Here is a 15,899-nt window from a genome sequence, read left to right on the forward strand (position 1 = left end):
GTCTTTTTTAAAACTTAAAAATATTGTGTTTGAGACTCCTATGTTTCCCTTAATCTAGATCAGCGCCCTGTCTCCTTTCTAGACCATTTCCCTCTGATCTCCGTGTCAATCACCCCAGTTTGGGCTAGAAGCCCCCATTTTCCTCGGATGTCCCGATCACTCACCCCAGTTGGGGTTGGAGGCCCTCCACATTCCTTTCTGATGTCCCTATCTCCCAAGCTTTGCTTGAAAACCCCAATTGATCCTGCAGTGGACCACTGTAGCCTGACATGATAGAGAGGTACCAACTCCTCCAGGAACTGGAAGAGAGAAAGAAATCAGAAAAAAACAACTATATAACTGGGAGGGAAAAACTGGGAGAGTGAGGAGAGTCATTATCTGACTTATGTAACTGTAATCCTTCTGTACATCACCTTTATAACAAGAATAAAAATTATGCAACTACTCAGGGTTTATACGGTCTTATAGATTATGATGCTGACCTCCCAGGGTTATTAGTATGAATGCTGAATGAAATTATAAACCTATGGACACATTGTGAAGTACAGACTTGCTCCAGTGTGCCTCTGTTACCACACCGGTGGTACACTGTAAAGCAACACATATGACATCCAGTAGCAATTCGTATAGACCTCTGCAGAAGTGTATGTGTGGTCTTGGCTTATTATAGACCACAAACATTATCACATGACAGAGACGGGAGGAAGCAGAAATGTGAAGGAATATAACATGTACTTGTGTTTAGGTCTTACTGGGCTTACTAGCAGGGGTGGAGAAGCAGGAATGCAGGTGGCAGCGGGTCACGCATGGTCTTGTGATCTATCCAGGGAAGGTTTATGGTTTCTGTGACATTCTAAAGCAAAAGCAGTCATATGGGGTTTTGGCATGAAATGCCACACCAGGTCCCAGGTGGACCTCTATTAAAGGATAGGAGTAGGAGTATTGTTCAGCAATGTCTGGCAGGTTGCACAGATAATGCTCTGGAGGCCTGGCATTTCTGTTGTATACAGGATTTTGAACCTCTCAACAGCATGAGAAAGAGCCCCAGGTAAGTACTAGGGTAAAAAGGTGACGCTAGAGTTACAGGAAGATGATTTCAAGTTTGTAGAGAAATTTTCCCTGGACAGAAGGGTCTACAAATACAGGTATGTGCCTGGTAATGAGTTTACCTGAGCCCTGGCCTACCAGTGCCTAGACCGCCCATCTGTCATTTTAAACGTCCATACTACATTCTTTCATACCAACATATTTTCAATATGAAGGATGTAAAACCTCACAGAACTGTCTTAGAGCAGAGAATCTGGCATGTGGAACAACAGACAATCTACCTTCCTCCCAGTGTTTTTTTTTTTTTTAGATTGTCCAAGGCCTGCAGACAAGTAAATCATCAAGCATCAGAACTTGGCAGTCCAAGCCTGAAGCTCTGGGAAGGAGAAATGTTGATTTAATTCTGGGCTTGGCTACAATGAACAAAAAAGAAACCAGAAGCACTGAGAACTATCCAGACCATTCATACATGAAGCCCCTAGAGAAGGATGTTCTGGCCACGAAAACTACAAGAAGGCTCTTGCTGGAGATTTTGCAAAAACTAAGATAGAAGGTTAGGTGGGGTAGCACAAACCTGCAATCTCAGCACTCAGGAAGCTGAGCAGAAGGATTGTAAGTTTAGAGTCAGCCAGAGCTAAGACAGTGCCATTTTCAAAACAACAACAAAACACGGTGGGGAGTGGAGCTGCCTCTGTCCAATACGCGTCCACCCAGGCAGTTCCCACACCTCCAGCTCCCCCTGGCTGTTAGCCACAGGGAACACAGGAAGGCAGGGTGTCTGAGGGCTCTTTCCCCACGGAGGTGGAGCAGGAAGGCGGTCCTCAGATGAGGCGAGGCCAGTTGTTACAATCCACCCTAAGCTTAACATCCCCAACCCATGACTCTAAAGTACTCTGGGGGAGATGCAAAAACAAATAAGCAAGGGGTTCTGGGTCACACTGGCCAGATGGGTGAAGACAGACTCGGAGAGCAGAAAGTGAGAGTGAGGGAGGCCACCTGGCCCTGCTTCAGCGGATAGAAGAGCCTAGAGGAGATAAAGTTACTGGCAGTTGACGTGCCTGGCCATGCTTCTAGTCTCAGCTGCCTAGGAGGCTCACGTGCGCCCAGGAGTCTGAGACCAGCCTAGGCAGCACAGTAAATCCTATCTAGGGGGAGAGGGCCCAAATCACCCGCAGGAGCTGGTTTGGAAAGGCAAACAACTAGCTGGGCCAGGCGGCGAGGTCAAGACCCACATAGCCCCTGCACTCCACACGTCTCAGTGTGACTACAGCTGCATAGGGACTTTCCAACTAAATGCGGAATGAAAGAACTTGGGATAATTTCCAAGGCCAATACATCACTAAGTAAGTCAGGGCGGGCAGAGCTCAGGGCATGGGGAGGCCAATTATAGCCTCACACATACCAAAAGAAAACAGCTTCCAGGATCTGGGCTGCAGCCTAAATAGGAAGAAGGCACTGGGCTTGACTTGAGGCTCTGCCCGCAGTAAGCTCTAGACATCATTCTAAAAGAATGGGCTGGGAAGGTGGCTCAGTGGTAGAGCGCTTGCCTTGCATGCCTGAGGCCCTGGGTTCGATTCCTCAGCACCACATAAGCAAAAAGAAAAAAGCCAGAAGTGGCGCTGTGGCTCCAGTGGTAGAGCGCTAGCCTTGAGCTGAAGAGCTGAGGGACAGCGCCAGGCCCAGAGTTCAGGCCCCATGACTGGACCAAAAACAAAACAAAAAAGAAATACTTTGTAATAGGACAGCTCTCAGCTGACTCAGCCCAGCTGCCAGAGCTTTATTTGTTCTGCCTGGTTCCTGGACAGACGGAGGGATGAAGAGGAGACAGCACAGCATCTCCCTGGGCGTCAGTGGACAGCTCTCCTCCTGCATCCATTTCTGGCCTTCCTGCAGTGGCAATAGGACCCCAGTGCTTAGGTCACTTCAGGGTTTGGGGCACATAAGACATCATGACACTTGAAAACCTTATTCTCCTCTACTCTGAATGATTTTCTGGCCCATTTTCTTTCCTTTTCCCTTAAAAAATACTTTAATCAGCCAGGTGCCAGTGACTTATGCCTGTAATCCTAGCTACTCAGGAGGTTGAGATCTGAGAATGGCAGGCAGTTCAAAGCAAGTCTGGGCAAAAAAGCCTATGAGATTCTTATCTCCAATTAACCAGTAAAAGAAGAGCTGGAAGTGGAGATGCGGTTCAAATGGTAGAGCACTAGCCTTGAGCAAAAAAGCTCAGGGACAGCACCTAGGCCCAGAGTTCAAGTTCCAGGGCTAGCATTAAAAAACGAAAAAGATTTTAATCAACATATAAGTTATGCATACTTATGGAGTGTAATATGATAATTTAGTACATGTAAGCTTTGTATTATACATTGCTTTTTTATATATACATAGAATCAAAGTAATCAACATTTCTATCTCATCAAAATGTATCCTTTCTGTGTGTTAGAAACCCTGGGACTCTTCTAGTTATTCTGAATATATGATTTAGTGTCTGGTACAATGGCCCTACCACGTGGTGCTAGAGAACACAGGTTAACCCCTTGTCTCAGGTGCTTTGATTCCTTTTATTTGAGCTCCTCATTGCTCCTTCCTCTAATGACTAGTCTACTCTCTACTTTGATGAGTTCCACTTTTTTAGCTGGTAAAACTTTGAATGAAATCGGAATCTGACAAGCATGTAGGGAAAGGAACAGTGGGTCTTTGTTTGGTGTGCTCCACCTACACAGGATGGACGCTGAGCCCATTTACTCCATTACTCAATCACCTGCTTTGGGCCAGGTACTGTGCCAGGTGATCAGCAGAGCAGAGCAGATTCTATAATCGTTGGGCTCCAGTGACCTGAGTTGGGCTGGTCACAAAAATTAACTTGGAAATCAGGATGGTGTATACATGTAATCTAGCAGTTTGAAGGCAGGAAAAATGAGAGTTCTAGGCCAGCCTCAGCTATACAGTGAGATGGTTTCAAATAACAAATTCCCAAAAGAGTTTTTCCTTAGCTCTCTGAAACAGAGGACCAGGCACACCTGGGGAATCTTGACATATGAAGCTATGCCTCAGGGGGCCCTCATCACTGGAGTTGGGCTGGACAGTATGGCCTGGTATCCGTGGAGGACCCAAGCCAACTGCAGCAAGAGGAAGTCATTCCCAGGCATGTTTTAGCCCCTGCAGTTTGTGTATAATTGGGTACTGGGAACCACCAAACTGGCCTTTTCTTACCTTTTCTTATTTGCACCTGGAGTTACTTGCCACTCTGCTTGTCTGGGCTCACATTTTTCTTTCTTTCCTTCCCCCCAATCCCTTCCTTCCTTCTTTCCTTCCTTTCCTTTCTTTCTTTTGCCTTTCTTCTTAATTTGCTGGTCCTAGGGCTTGAACTCAGGGCCTGGGTGCTGCTCCTGGGCCTCTTTGTGCTCAAGGCTAATGCTCTTCCACTTGAGTCACATCTCCACTTCCAGCTCTTACTTTGCTGGTTAAGTGAAGAATATCACAGACTTCCCTGCCCAGATTGGCTTTGAACTGTGATCCTCAGATCTCAGCCTCCTGCATAGTTCGGATTACAGGTGTGAGCCACTGGCACCCGGCTCCACATTTTTCTTTTATAGTTTATACATTTTTCTTATTTTAAGAGGGCACCAAACACTTCCAAGTACCAAAGCGGTGTGGTCACTGGCCAGGCAAGGTTATTTCTGCCCCTATTTCTTTCCCCTTCTGGGGTTTTCTTTAGCAGGGTCTGTGTTCACAAAATTGTCCTCAAATTGTACAACATGAGGCAGGTAAGGAAATGCATCAGAAACTGTGATAGGTATGCTACTGTGCTGGCCACAGAATTGTCACATTCCTGTCACCCTGTAAAAGTTGACCATCCCTTACGCAAACTGTTGGGACCTGAAGTATTCTGTATTTAGGATTTTATTTTGGAATGTGCATATTCATGAGATACTTGGGGTAAGGAACCCAAATCTGAACATAAGATTCATTTATGCTCCAAATCTACTTTACATATTATAGCTTAAAGGTAAATTTATGCAGTATTTTAAAATAACTTCCCAAAAGACAGAATATTTCATGCTGTGGGATTTTCTACTTATGGATTACTGGTACTCAAAAAGTTCCTGATTTTATTTATCTATTATTTTTTCCTGCTCATACTAGAGCTTCAACTCAGTGACTCTTTTTTTTTTTTTTGTCAGTCGTGGGCCTGAATTCTGGGCCTGCACACTTGTCTCTGAGCTCTTCAGCTCAAGGCTAGTGCTCTACCACTTGAGCCACAACCCCACTTCTACCTTTTTCTGTTTTTGTGGTGCTGAGAAATCAAACCCAGGGCCTCATGCATGCTAGGCAAGCACTCTACCAAATGAGCCGCCTCCCCAGCCCCTCTTATAGACTCTCACGCGTTTTGTTGTTGTGGTTGTTGTGTTTGTTTTGGGGTAGCATGAGGACTGATCCCAGTGCTTGCTAGGCAAGCTCTCTACCACTCAGGCCACGCCCATAGCCCTTCTTCACATCTCTACAGAGCACTCTATCTTGCTCACAGGCCTGAATAGAGCCCCAAACCAGAGGCTCTGCTGAAGAGGGAACGGTTGTGTGCCTGGTACCCAGGAGAAATCAGGATAGATGCTGAATAAAATGTTTTGAATTAAAGAATAGGGTGAAAGTTTAGATCCTCTGACTAAGCTAGAACAATACTTCAGTACAATTAAAAAAAATCTAACTTCCTCATGTTGACATAGAAAACTTTAAGGCCATTATGTCTCCCGAATAAACAGCCTGGTGCAGCAAACAGCCTCAGGAACACATCAGAAATATCATCTCTACGAAAAGGACAAGTTTGCCAAGCAGTCATCACTCCCTAGCATGCAGGTAAAGAAGCCCTCTGCACTCAGGTCCTCAAATGATCTGAGGTCGGAGGATAACGGTAGTTCTCACCTCACAATGGAGAAGCTCTCGTGCTGGAAGTCAAGAGGAAGGAGAGTGGTGGAAGGCAAGAGGAAGTGGGCTTTTTCAAGGATACCTGTTTTTTTCTATCTATTCCTTCTGTGCTGCTAGGATTGACCCACAGGCCCAGTGCGATGGCTCCTCTGGGATCCCAGACTTGGGCTAGGACTTCCCAGAGCCACCTGCTTCCTTCCTGAATCTCAGCATCACTGTGCCTTGGCCAATGCCCACTCCCCAGGGAGGGTCAGAGAAGAGCAAAGCAGGTCACTGGCTCTGTCATCTACACCAGACTCAGCTCTAGGGGAGAATACTGGCTTTTAAAACAGAACCTGCTGGCCTGGTCTCCGAGAGGTGCAATGTTGGGAGAGAAATTGCAGCCGATCTATCTCCAACCTGGTCTTTCTAGAAAACAAGAGAAACAAGATAAAAACAAGCCATTCTATCCTGCGATTATCAGTGCCAGCTACTCCGTGGCTCACAACTTGGGTGCAGCCCATGAAATTGAGAAGATTCAGCTTCTTAGCTCTTTTCTCTAAGGTTTAGTCTTTCCAGTCACACAGTTGTCATTTTCGGGTTTGAATTCCGAGTAGGCTATCAAATGCCAAGAAGTCTCCTTTCTCTGGCATTCCCTTCCACGGTATTTCTGGCTTTCCTAACCTTGAATGAACATGAGAACTACATGAAAACACACTCACGCAGGCCTCTGCCAATGAAACAAGCCCTAGTTCTGCCACATGGTTGGGGAAAACCAAGACCAATAAAGCCCGTGCTCTTGTAGCATCCTGAGGTCCTTGCCTGACAATCATCTTTAGTAACCAGCAGTACTGGTCACCTGTAGGCCCAGAGCCCTATGCTTTCTAAGGAGTCCCCTTTCTCAGAGCACTGGCAGGTCAACACCAGGCTAGCCCAACCCTAGCATCCAGCCAGCCTCAGAGTCCGGGGATGGGGAGACATCGACTATGAGGGCCTGAGTTCTGGTGACAGAGAGGACGTCATATAAAATAATTACTCAGGACCAACAATAGCAAGCAGGGACCTAAATGAAATCAGGTGGACTTTCTATGAAAGGATCACGGTAATTTTGTGACAAGGAAGCGTAACGGATATTTCGCAAAGAAAGCACTCAGGTAGCATCACACTTGGGACCGTTTCATAGGATGAATGCACAATCACAATGGGCTGAGTATGGGGAAAAGAAGAGGTAAAAACAGCATAAAATGCCAAGAGAAATTGTACCTGTAAAGACTAATTATCCCAGCATGGCCCTTAGAGAGTACAGCAGGACGGGGCAGGGCCCTCCATTCCATTCCCTTTGTACACGCTTCTGTGAGGGGGCGTGAGCCTTCCCCTTCGGGGAACATTCTGCCTACACCTGTGCATGCAGCTCACTGTTGAGGGAAGGCCATCAACCCCAAGGCAGGGCTGAGTCAGCCTCACTTAGGGCTTAGCTATTGGTGGCTCAACCTCCTGTATCACTCACGTCCAGCAGATGTTCCCAAGCTGGTTATGTGATGTCACAGGAAGGAAAAGGGAGGCAGTGTTCATGTGACTGCTGACCCCGGGAAGGATGGGAGGCCCGCCTTTCTTCCCAGGTGTCGGCGTGGAAGGCACCTCTGCGCAAACCTGCCCCCTACAGGCCCTATAAGCAGAGGCGTAGCAGTCTGGGCAGAAGCCAGAGGCGGCAGCAGTCCCCGGGCTTGGCTTAGGCAAGAGCACCGCAGGGCCCGCCCTGTTCATCATGACTAAACTACTTGCTGGTACTTGCTGGATACTTGGCTGAATGTGAGCTGTGAGGTAAGACAGAGTCTGGAGTCTTGGTGAGGTTTTGGAGCCTTATTAAAGGGACTTGAGTTCAAGGAGGATTCTTCCTGAACTCTACCCCACCATTAGGGTTAGGCAAGCTCCTCCAGAATGTTTTTCTTTCATTGCTACCTCAGGAGGAATACGTCTGGGGCCCACACAGTACCATCCTGTCCTATATTTCAGTGTGAAAATAGAGGACTGGCCTGTTTCCATGGCCTGGTCTTCTGTATCTGTGCCACAGTGTTTTTACTTAGGGAAACAGAACTGCCAGGGAATGTATGGGAAAGGGGAGGGAGGAGAGAGAGAGAGAGAGAGAGAGCAAGAGAGAGAGAGACAGACACAGAGAGAAAGAGAGAGACAGAGCAGAGAGACAGAGAGAGACAGAGAGACAGAGAGACAGAGAGAGGATTTCAGGTGAGTTTTCCACAGGGAAATCTGCAGGGTATTCACAATGGGTGGTGCAGAGTCACACCAGTTATGATACGCTTTAGTACACGGTCATTAGACAAAAGCTCTCCTCTCCTTCATGACTACAAGATGAGAAAGCAAGAGCAACCAAGGGTTAGAATTTGAAAATCATATATATATATATATCAACTGCCCTTATAATTGGCTTCTGGTCCATTTTAGATCATCAATTACTGCAACACATTCACACTCTTTCTCTCTCCTTTTACAGGCACCAGACACCAACTAATACAGAAGGGGAGGACAGCACATGGGGATACATGAGTAGCTAAGGGAGGTCAATAAGTCTGGGCTGGGATAAATTCTCCCCGGACTACTTTGAGGGCCAACAGGGGGCAGAGCTAAGAGCTGCTTGGGGCCCAGGTTCTTAATGTGGGGAGTATGCTATCTAGAACGACAGGGCCTCTGCTGCCCCAACTCCTCAGATAGGCCTAATTGCTGCTTCCCAAGCTCCCAGAAACTTCCAGGACCAAGGGGCCTGTGAGGCCTTTTTCTTTTCTTCTTCTTCTTGTTCTTCTTCTTTTTTTTTTTTTGTGGTACTTGAGTTGAATGGGGTCTCATGCATGCTAGGCAAGGCCCTACTGCTTGAACCGTACCCCCCCACCCCTGTCCCTTTTGTTTTGTACTTTGTCTTTGCCCTAGCTTGAAAATGAGTGTCCTGTTTACCCACTAAGGTGCTGTACTCTCTTTTTGTCCAATCAGTATTGACGCTGGCCTTTGGCCCATGCAGTGGACAGCAGCCACCACTGCTACGGTCAGGAGTCGTGTATGTAAGATGGGAGAGTCTATTTCTTACTATAGGCTTGAGAGCGGCCAGATGGAACTAAATGCCCTAACTCAGTGCCGGGTACCAGCAAAGGGAGAAAAGAGTAAGAACTTTCAGCACAGTCATTCTGCTGGAGGGCACCCTAGGAAGACCGTCAAGGTAGAGGGAAGACATACAATGGGTCCCACTCCTGTCTAGGGACACACAGGCACAGGGGCATCTTTCTCCTTCTTCTCTACTTGCAGTTAATTGTGAAGCAGAAAGTCCTGCACCATTTCACCCCCTGCACAGGGCCATTTGTTACAGGGACTCTACATGTTAGGTACAGGCAGCTTAGTCTCCACGTCCCTCGGCACTTTCCCGCACTACAGCAGAAGCAAGGGCCCTGAGGCATAGAGGCTTTCAGGCCTACACCCCAGACTGGCCTGAGCTTCCCCTTCCCCACCCTCCAAACAGGAAAAAGGGAAGGAAAAGAAAAACTCAGAAACCTGAAGATTGTTTGGAATTTATTCTCTTAAATAAGAATGCAACATTTGTTTAAAAAAATAAAAAACAACGCACAACACTTTGGTTTCACAGTAACGGCAAAAGCAAAGTTATACAATTAAATAAAAGACTCACAAAGAAACACACCAAAAACTCACAACAGCGTAGGTTAAAAACAAAGGCAAAAATAACGGCATTAGGGAAGGTTAGAGTAGACAGGTGAAGTCCCTCGGCACAGTGAATCCTCCCTCATCCTGGCTTCTTTGTACCGTAGCTACAGTTATCAGCTGCTGTCTTCCCTGCCTGCCCCACCCACGTGAATGGCCCAGGAGAAGAAGGTGAACCCCTTAATTCACTGGCCAGATCTCCCAGGGCACGGTGCAGCCCCAGCGAGGAGGGCCTAACGTCCCACCGACCTACAGGAGACAGCCAAAATACAGTAAACACCGAGGACCCTGGATAACGGAAATCATGAACTCAGGAAAGCCAGTGCGAAGCATCAAAGCAAATGGGAGAGAAAGCGGGATGCTCCACTGACCGCCCCTGCCCCAGGAAGACTCCTGCTTTCCTTGTCTGTTCTTTATACCGTCACCTGAGGTTGGGCGCACTGATCATCTTCTGTGAGACTTAGCCCCCAACGTTTGCACCTCCACACTGCGCTCCCTTGAAATCTCGACGGGAGCATGGAGCTAGGTCACAGCCAGTTTCCAGGGTAAAAGCTCAGCCATTTCCAGACCAGCAAGAAGCTTTGCCTCTTGAGAATACAAATATCCATACATGTGAAAGCAAACCTATCACATAGATGTATGTGTATTATATAGATATGTATGACGATATAAACATTTACACATTATCACCAACCCAAGTATGACTCTTAGAAAGGGTTGGAGAGATAAGCTAGAATGCAAAATTCTCTCTCCTTAATTTTCGATAAGTGACAGTAAGAGGACAAGCCTGGAGAAGCAGTAACAAGATTTCCTCACTTTCTTTCATTGGAAAAGAACCCCAGGTTAAATGACATTCCTGGTACCATGTGGCCATTCTGGCTGGTGTGGGCAATGCCTGTGTTTCCTAACATCCAGTTCATGATCCAAACTATTCCTTCCAGGAATGGTAAGTAACCATGTACAAGGTGTCTGGAAACGGGGAACAGGTAAACTGCTACTTAATTCTGAGGCTTCTTCAAGGAAGACAATCTTCCCTGCAGACAACAGACAACCAGTGTGCTCCTCCCCTTGCTCTCTACCATCTCACTGCCAAAGTTCTTGGGTGCTGAGCTTGGGAAACAGCTCTTGGTTACCTTCCTGTAACACTTCAAGAGCCTTGTTCTTTATTTCTGGTTGTCTGCTATCGGAGGTAAAAAGCGGAATTCCTCTAGACAAATAGAATACAAAACACTTGCAACCAAGGGTAATTCCCATGTGGGATGTTTCTTCCTCTACCTGTTGTCTAAGCTTTCCCTGAACTCGGGGCAGGTACTATGAGGCCAGGGTAAGGAAATCTGTGCCAGGTCCACTAATCCACAGCAATGAGCTAAGAGGCTTGGAAACAAAGTATTTACAGGTTTGAGAACAGAAGAGGATTTCTATATTAAAAGCACTTAACAAAAATACTGTAAACAGTGTACCCCAAACACTAGATTAGACAGCACTTACAGGTTAGGTCACCAAAGAAAGACACTTTAAACCAGGCCTACACTAGGTTCTTTTAACTTGTGGATAATTCTTTTTCTTTTTTGTTTTGTTTTGATTTTGGGGTTTCTTTTGGCAACAACAGTTACAAGGGGTAAAGAATATGAGGGAGAAGAGATAAACAGCGCGGAGTGAAGGAGGCACAGAGCCAGAGCCTGCGGGGGTCAAAGCCTCTACAGTCCTGCCTCTTCCTGTTCCTCCCGGAATGTGGCTCTAGGCAGGACTGTTTGTCACACAGCACACAATCAGGTTCATTCACTCAGGCCCTTTACTGGCCTGGGGAGCAATGGATCTGGTTAGTGACCACTCAGTGACACACATTCTGAAACCTGAGTTTTCTGAAGCTTTTCTGGAAGAAATTCTAGTTAAGCAATCTAAGCTTTGGTTTGGAATTTTAAAAAGCAACTTTCTAGCCAATGAGAAAAAGAAACTGGTTTCATGATAGCTACAAGCTATCACTACAGGTGTGTTCCTTTTCTATAGCTGCTGCTGGAAAGTTAGCTCACAGGGAGACATGTCAAAGCCTGGGGTGTAGTTAGTACTCAGAGCTCTAACTCACAGGGAGACGTGTCAAAGCCTTGGGGTGTAGTTAGTACTCAGAGCTCTAACTGCACAGGGAGACGTGTCAAAGCCTTGGGCTGTAGTTAGTACTCAGAGCTCTAACTGCACAAGCTTGGGTCTCCAGAGTCAGACAGTCCTGCTTGCTCTGACCTTTTCTTGTTTAGAGGGTACTTTATGCTTGCCTAGATTGCCTCAGGGGTTCAGGCTGGAATACTTTGGGCTGCCGTATCTCGAACACGTTGTAATAGACAAGCTACGTTCTAACTCAGTCTAAGAGCACCACGAGAACAGAAATATCCTCAGGGCTTTGATTCCTACTTGTTTTGATGTTGATCACATTGACAACTTTCATTTTCCTTCCTTGCTTTGTAAAGCATTCTCCTTCTCTATGGAACTCTTAAAAACTACTTAATATGGAGTTCCTAAAAACCTGAATTCCATTATGCCTTCAGTTTAGACAGGCAACCTAACCAAGACAGGAAAGCAAGCACATGTGGCTATTCAAGAATGACCTAAACTCTACTAAACTCTTTTTAGAGAATGTTCTGTATGCCTTACTCAAGAAGAAAGTGTGACTTCCTTGAGTTGTTTTACTGAGTAGCCAGGTTCCTCGACAACCCGACTGCTGGGATTCGGTGGTGCTCCCACCTGATCAGATGCACACTCCCGGATGAAGCCAAAGTCCTGTCTAGATCCCTGGGACTCTCTCTGCCAGCAACGCCCCTTATCGGAGGGCATCAACTATGGAAGGCTGTCAGTATCTCACGAGAAGACTCAAAGGGCTTGAAGACCGTTCAAGGGTAAAGGTCATTTATGGCTTAAACACAGCTATCAACTGTTGGCCCTGCAAACAGGACCCCTAAAAAAAGCCTAAGAGTGCAACGGGTGCTGGCGTGCAAGAAGACAGAGAGGGCACGTGTGCCAGAAGACAATTCACCAGAGGCTGAGAGAGCAACAAGGGCACGTGTGCCGGAACACAAGGCCCCCGGAGGGCGACGTCGCGCTGCCTCTCCAGCAGCTCTGCCCCTGGAGCTCACACCCAGCCTTCAGAGCAAGTACCCCAAGGCTCACACTAGCTCCTTAGTGCAGGAAAAGAATATAACTTTGGGGACCACTCACGTGAAGGCTGAGAGAATAATTCCCTTTCTGATCATGAAAATTCTACTACTAACTCTTTCTCTACAGTTTCTAGCACGTGGCAGACAATCCCTAATTTTTGTGTGAGTTTTTAAGCAGCTGCTTAAGGTGTATTTGCTGTGAACAAGAGGACATCTTAGCGGTGACTGGACACCTGGGACTCCCATGAGGCCCTCAGGACCTCCCAGCGGTGTGGATCGATAGACATACCTCAGTGTGGATGGTCCTCACAGGTCAATTCTATGAGGAACAGAGGCAATTTCAAGGGAAAGAAGCAACACAATTCTCCACAGGCCTTGTGCCATGAGCCCTTCCAGTCCTACAGTACCCAGAACAACCATGTTTTTTGAGGTAGGGTGGCGCAATTCACCTCCTAATGCAGGAAGCAGTAAAGACCACGCAACAGAAAGGCCTTGACTCTCACTGGAAACTCAAAATGCTCTGAGGTGGTTAGGATGGAGCCTATGCCTTTAACAGTCACAGGTCACAAACAAGAGCAGTGACAACTTATCCAGACACCTAGCTAGGGAATGGATGCAAGAATTCCAAGCTGAGATGAAGATGAATTCAGACTTACATAGCTCTGCGCGCTGTCAAAGGGGTCCTGTGCAGGGACCACAGGGAGGCCCGTTACTCTGGGTACTTGCTGGACTGGCAACACAGCAGCCTCTTCAGGGTTCCTATCTCCCTGCAGGGTCTGGCCCAACCCCCGGCAGTGTTGAGGAGGTGGGGGAGGAAGGTGCTGTACCATACTTTGAGACTGAATACGCATCCCCCAACTTGGGTGACACTGCTTACCAGATGGCAGTGTCACTGGCTCACAGCTTGCCAGTGAAACTCCCCTTGGATCTGCACCAGCACCTCCGACAGGCCATAGAGAAAGGGGACTCCGAATGCAAGCAGCTGACACATAAAAAAGGAGTCCAAAGGGTTCTGGGCCACTTGATACCCAATTGAAGAAATGTTGCTCTGGAGGTGCTGGCTCATACCCTTGGCCTTGTCACAAAGGCCAAGAGAGTGACGTGCCACCCATCCAAACAAGGAAGTGAAGCTACCTGGAGTTCTCTCAGCTGAGCTGGCGACGGTGCTGGCCCGTCCATTTGTGTCTGCAGTTGGGCCATCCTGCAGGGGTCCTTTGGCTTCCTAGAAGAGTCCATGAGAAAAAGAAAGTGACACTGATTGAAGCCCTTCAACCTCAGAGGCAATCACCACTCATCTGGTTAGCCTGTCAGTGGAGAGTGGTATTCCTCACACAGTCAGTCTTTCCTTAAAGAAATGGGGGCATAGTTCACACAAGTCACTGTGAGTCAAAGTCTAGATCTCTTGAAGTCGTCATTCTTTGGTATTCTGGGAAGTGGTGCCAAGACTCCCATGGATATGAAAACCTATGGCTCAAGTCTCTTAAAACAGCATCCTCTGCCAGGCACTGGTGGCTCATGCCAATAATCCTAGACTCAGGAAGAGATCTGAAGATCGTAGTTCGAAGCCAGCCTAGGCAGGAAAATTCACGAGACTCTTATCTCCAGTAATCCACCAAAAAGCCAGAAGTGGAGCTGTGACTCAAGTGGTAGAGTACTAGCCTTGAGCAAAAAGCTCAGGGACAGACCCAGTCTCTGAGTTCAAGCCCTAGGACCAGCACACACATACATGCAAAAAAAGCCTCCTCCCATAAACTTTAAATCATCTCTATATGATTTACAAATACCTCTATATGATTTACAAATAATGGTGTGACAACAGTTGTTCTACCACATTGTTTAGGGAAGAGCGAGAAGGAAAGAGTCCGTATGGAAGTATTTATTTCCCTGATGATCTTCCATCCATGGGTGGAAGCCATGAGGACTTCATGTGCAGAGTGTATCTTTTCCCACTACCCCTCCACAGTCAACCAAGCCTCTCAAGAAGCAGTAAGTAGTCTGCATGCTGACAGACGGTGTCCATGCAGTTAAGAGTACTCAAGTCACCTTGACAGAGAGGTGGAGGGGCCATTCTCACGGATAAAGAAAAATAAGAAAGAAATAATGGGCTCAGACAAGTAATTCGCAACCAGGGACTAAATGGCTGGCAGATACAGACACAGTTCCTCCTCAGTGGAGGGCAGGGTTGGCGCTGGCGCCATCTGCTCAACACCTGAGGGCAGGGCTGAAGAAAAGGGAGGGATCCCCTCAGGCCGATACTTTCTGCACCAGAGCTCTAACCACGTGAAAAGGAGCAAGAGGGCACCCTCCAATTAGAAAGGATGTATCTTTTACAGAGTGAGCAGGAAGCAGGATCAGTAGAATCAAGACTGTGCTTACAGACTGAGGTCATGGGTCAAGTGGTGAGATTACTTGCCCAGCAAGCTGGGACCCTAAGTCAAAGCTCCTAACCCAAAACCCTGCTTGAAAAGCTAGCTCCCTCCCCATACTTCAACCACTCTAATCCCACTGAGGACATCTCCTATTCCAACTGCCACCAGTAAGCGGTGGTGGGTTCCATCCTGACGGGGTACCTACGGCTTCCCTGCCACTTGTAGGAAGAATCGCCATTACCTTTCCAGACGGAGGAGCCACCGCTGGCCTCTTCCTTTGTGCGTAGCCAGAGAGTCGGTAACAGTAGTGTGGTTTACAGTAGAACTTGCCTGCAGACAAAAAGAAGCAGGGGAAAGGTAAGCAAGGCCCTGCAGTTGTGATCCCAATTCACTGGCTTCAGCACTCTTCTGCATCCCCTCCAGCCACAGGACACTGTCATTACTGACAAGACCTCCCTGACTGGCTGGCTGTCCGGGAGACCAGCCCTCCCTCTAAACTCTGCTTCCAGTTCTTCCTCCCTTGCCCTAAATCGGGAGATCCTTCCCTTCGGGTGTATGAAGACCATTGAGCTACCACCCAATCAGTGTCCAGAGCAAAGAAGTGAGGCTTGCAGGGCAGGACCAGCAAACAAAGTGGCAGTGTGTGAGGACAAAGACGTGGTTACATGGAAGCGGGGAGCTGCATTTCTGGGGAAGGCAAGAATGAATACTAGTGCCTGGT

At 47.4% G+C, this 15,899-nt stretch overlaps 1 protein-coding gene across 1 annotated transcript in view; it reads right to left on the bottom strand.

The window, feature by feature from the left end:
- The window catches only part of Mical3 (microtubule associated monooxygenase, calponin and LIM domain containing 3), a 100,860-nt gene that overhangs the window by 46,458 nt on the left and 38,503 nt on the right, over positions 1–15,899 (bottom strand). Inside the window, exons 17-18 of the mRNA XM_013023696.1 lie at positions 15,420–15,508; positions 13,944–14,031 (exon numbers count right to left, since the gene is read on the bottom strand). Of these exons, the coding sequence (XP_012879150.1) occupies positions 13,944–14,031; positions 15,420–15,508 (177 nt within the window). The remainder of the gene's footprint in view (positions 1–13,943; positions 14,032–15,419; positions 15,509–15,899) is intronic.

This window comes from Dipodomys ordii, unplaced genomic scaffold (genome assembly GCF_000151885.1).
Source record: "Dipodomys ordii isolate 6190 unplaced genomic scaffold, Dord_2.0 Scaffold69, whole genome shotgun sequence".
NCBI lineage: Eukaryota > Metazoa > Chordata > Mammalia > Rodentia > Heteromyidae > Dipodomys > Dipodomys ordii.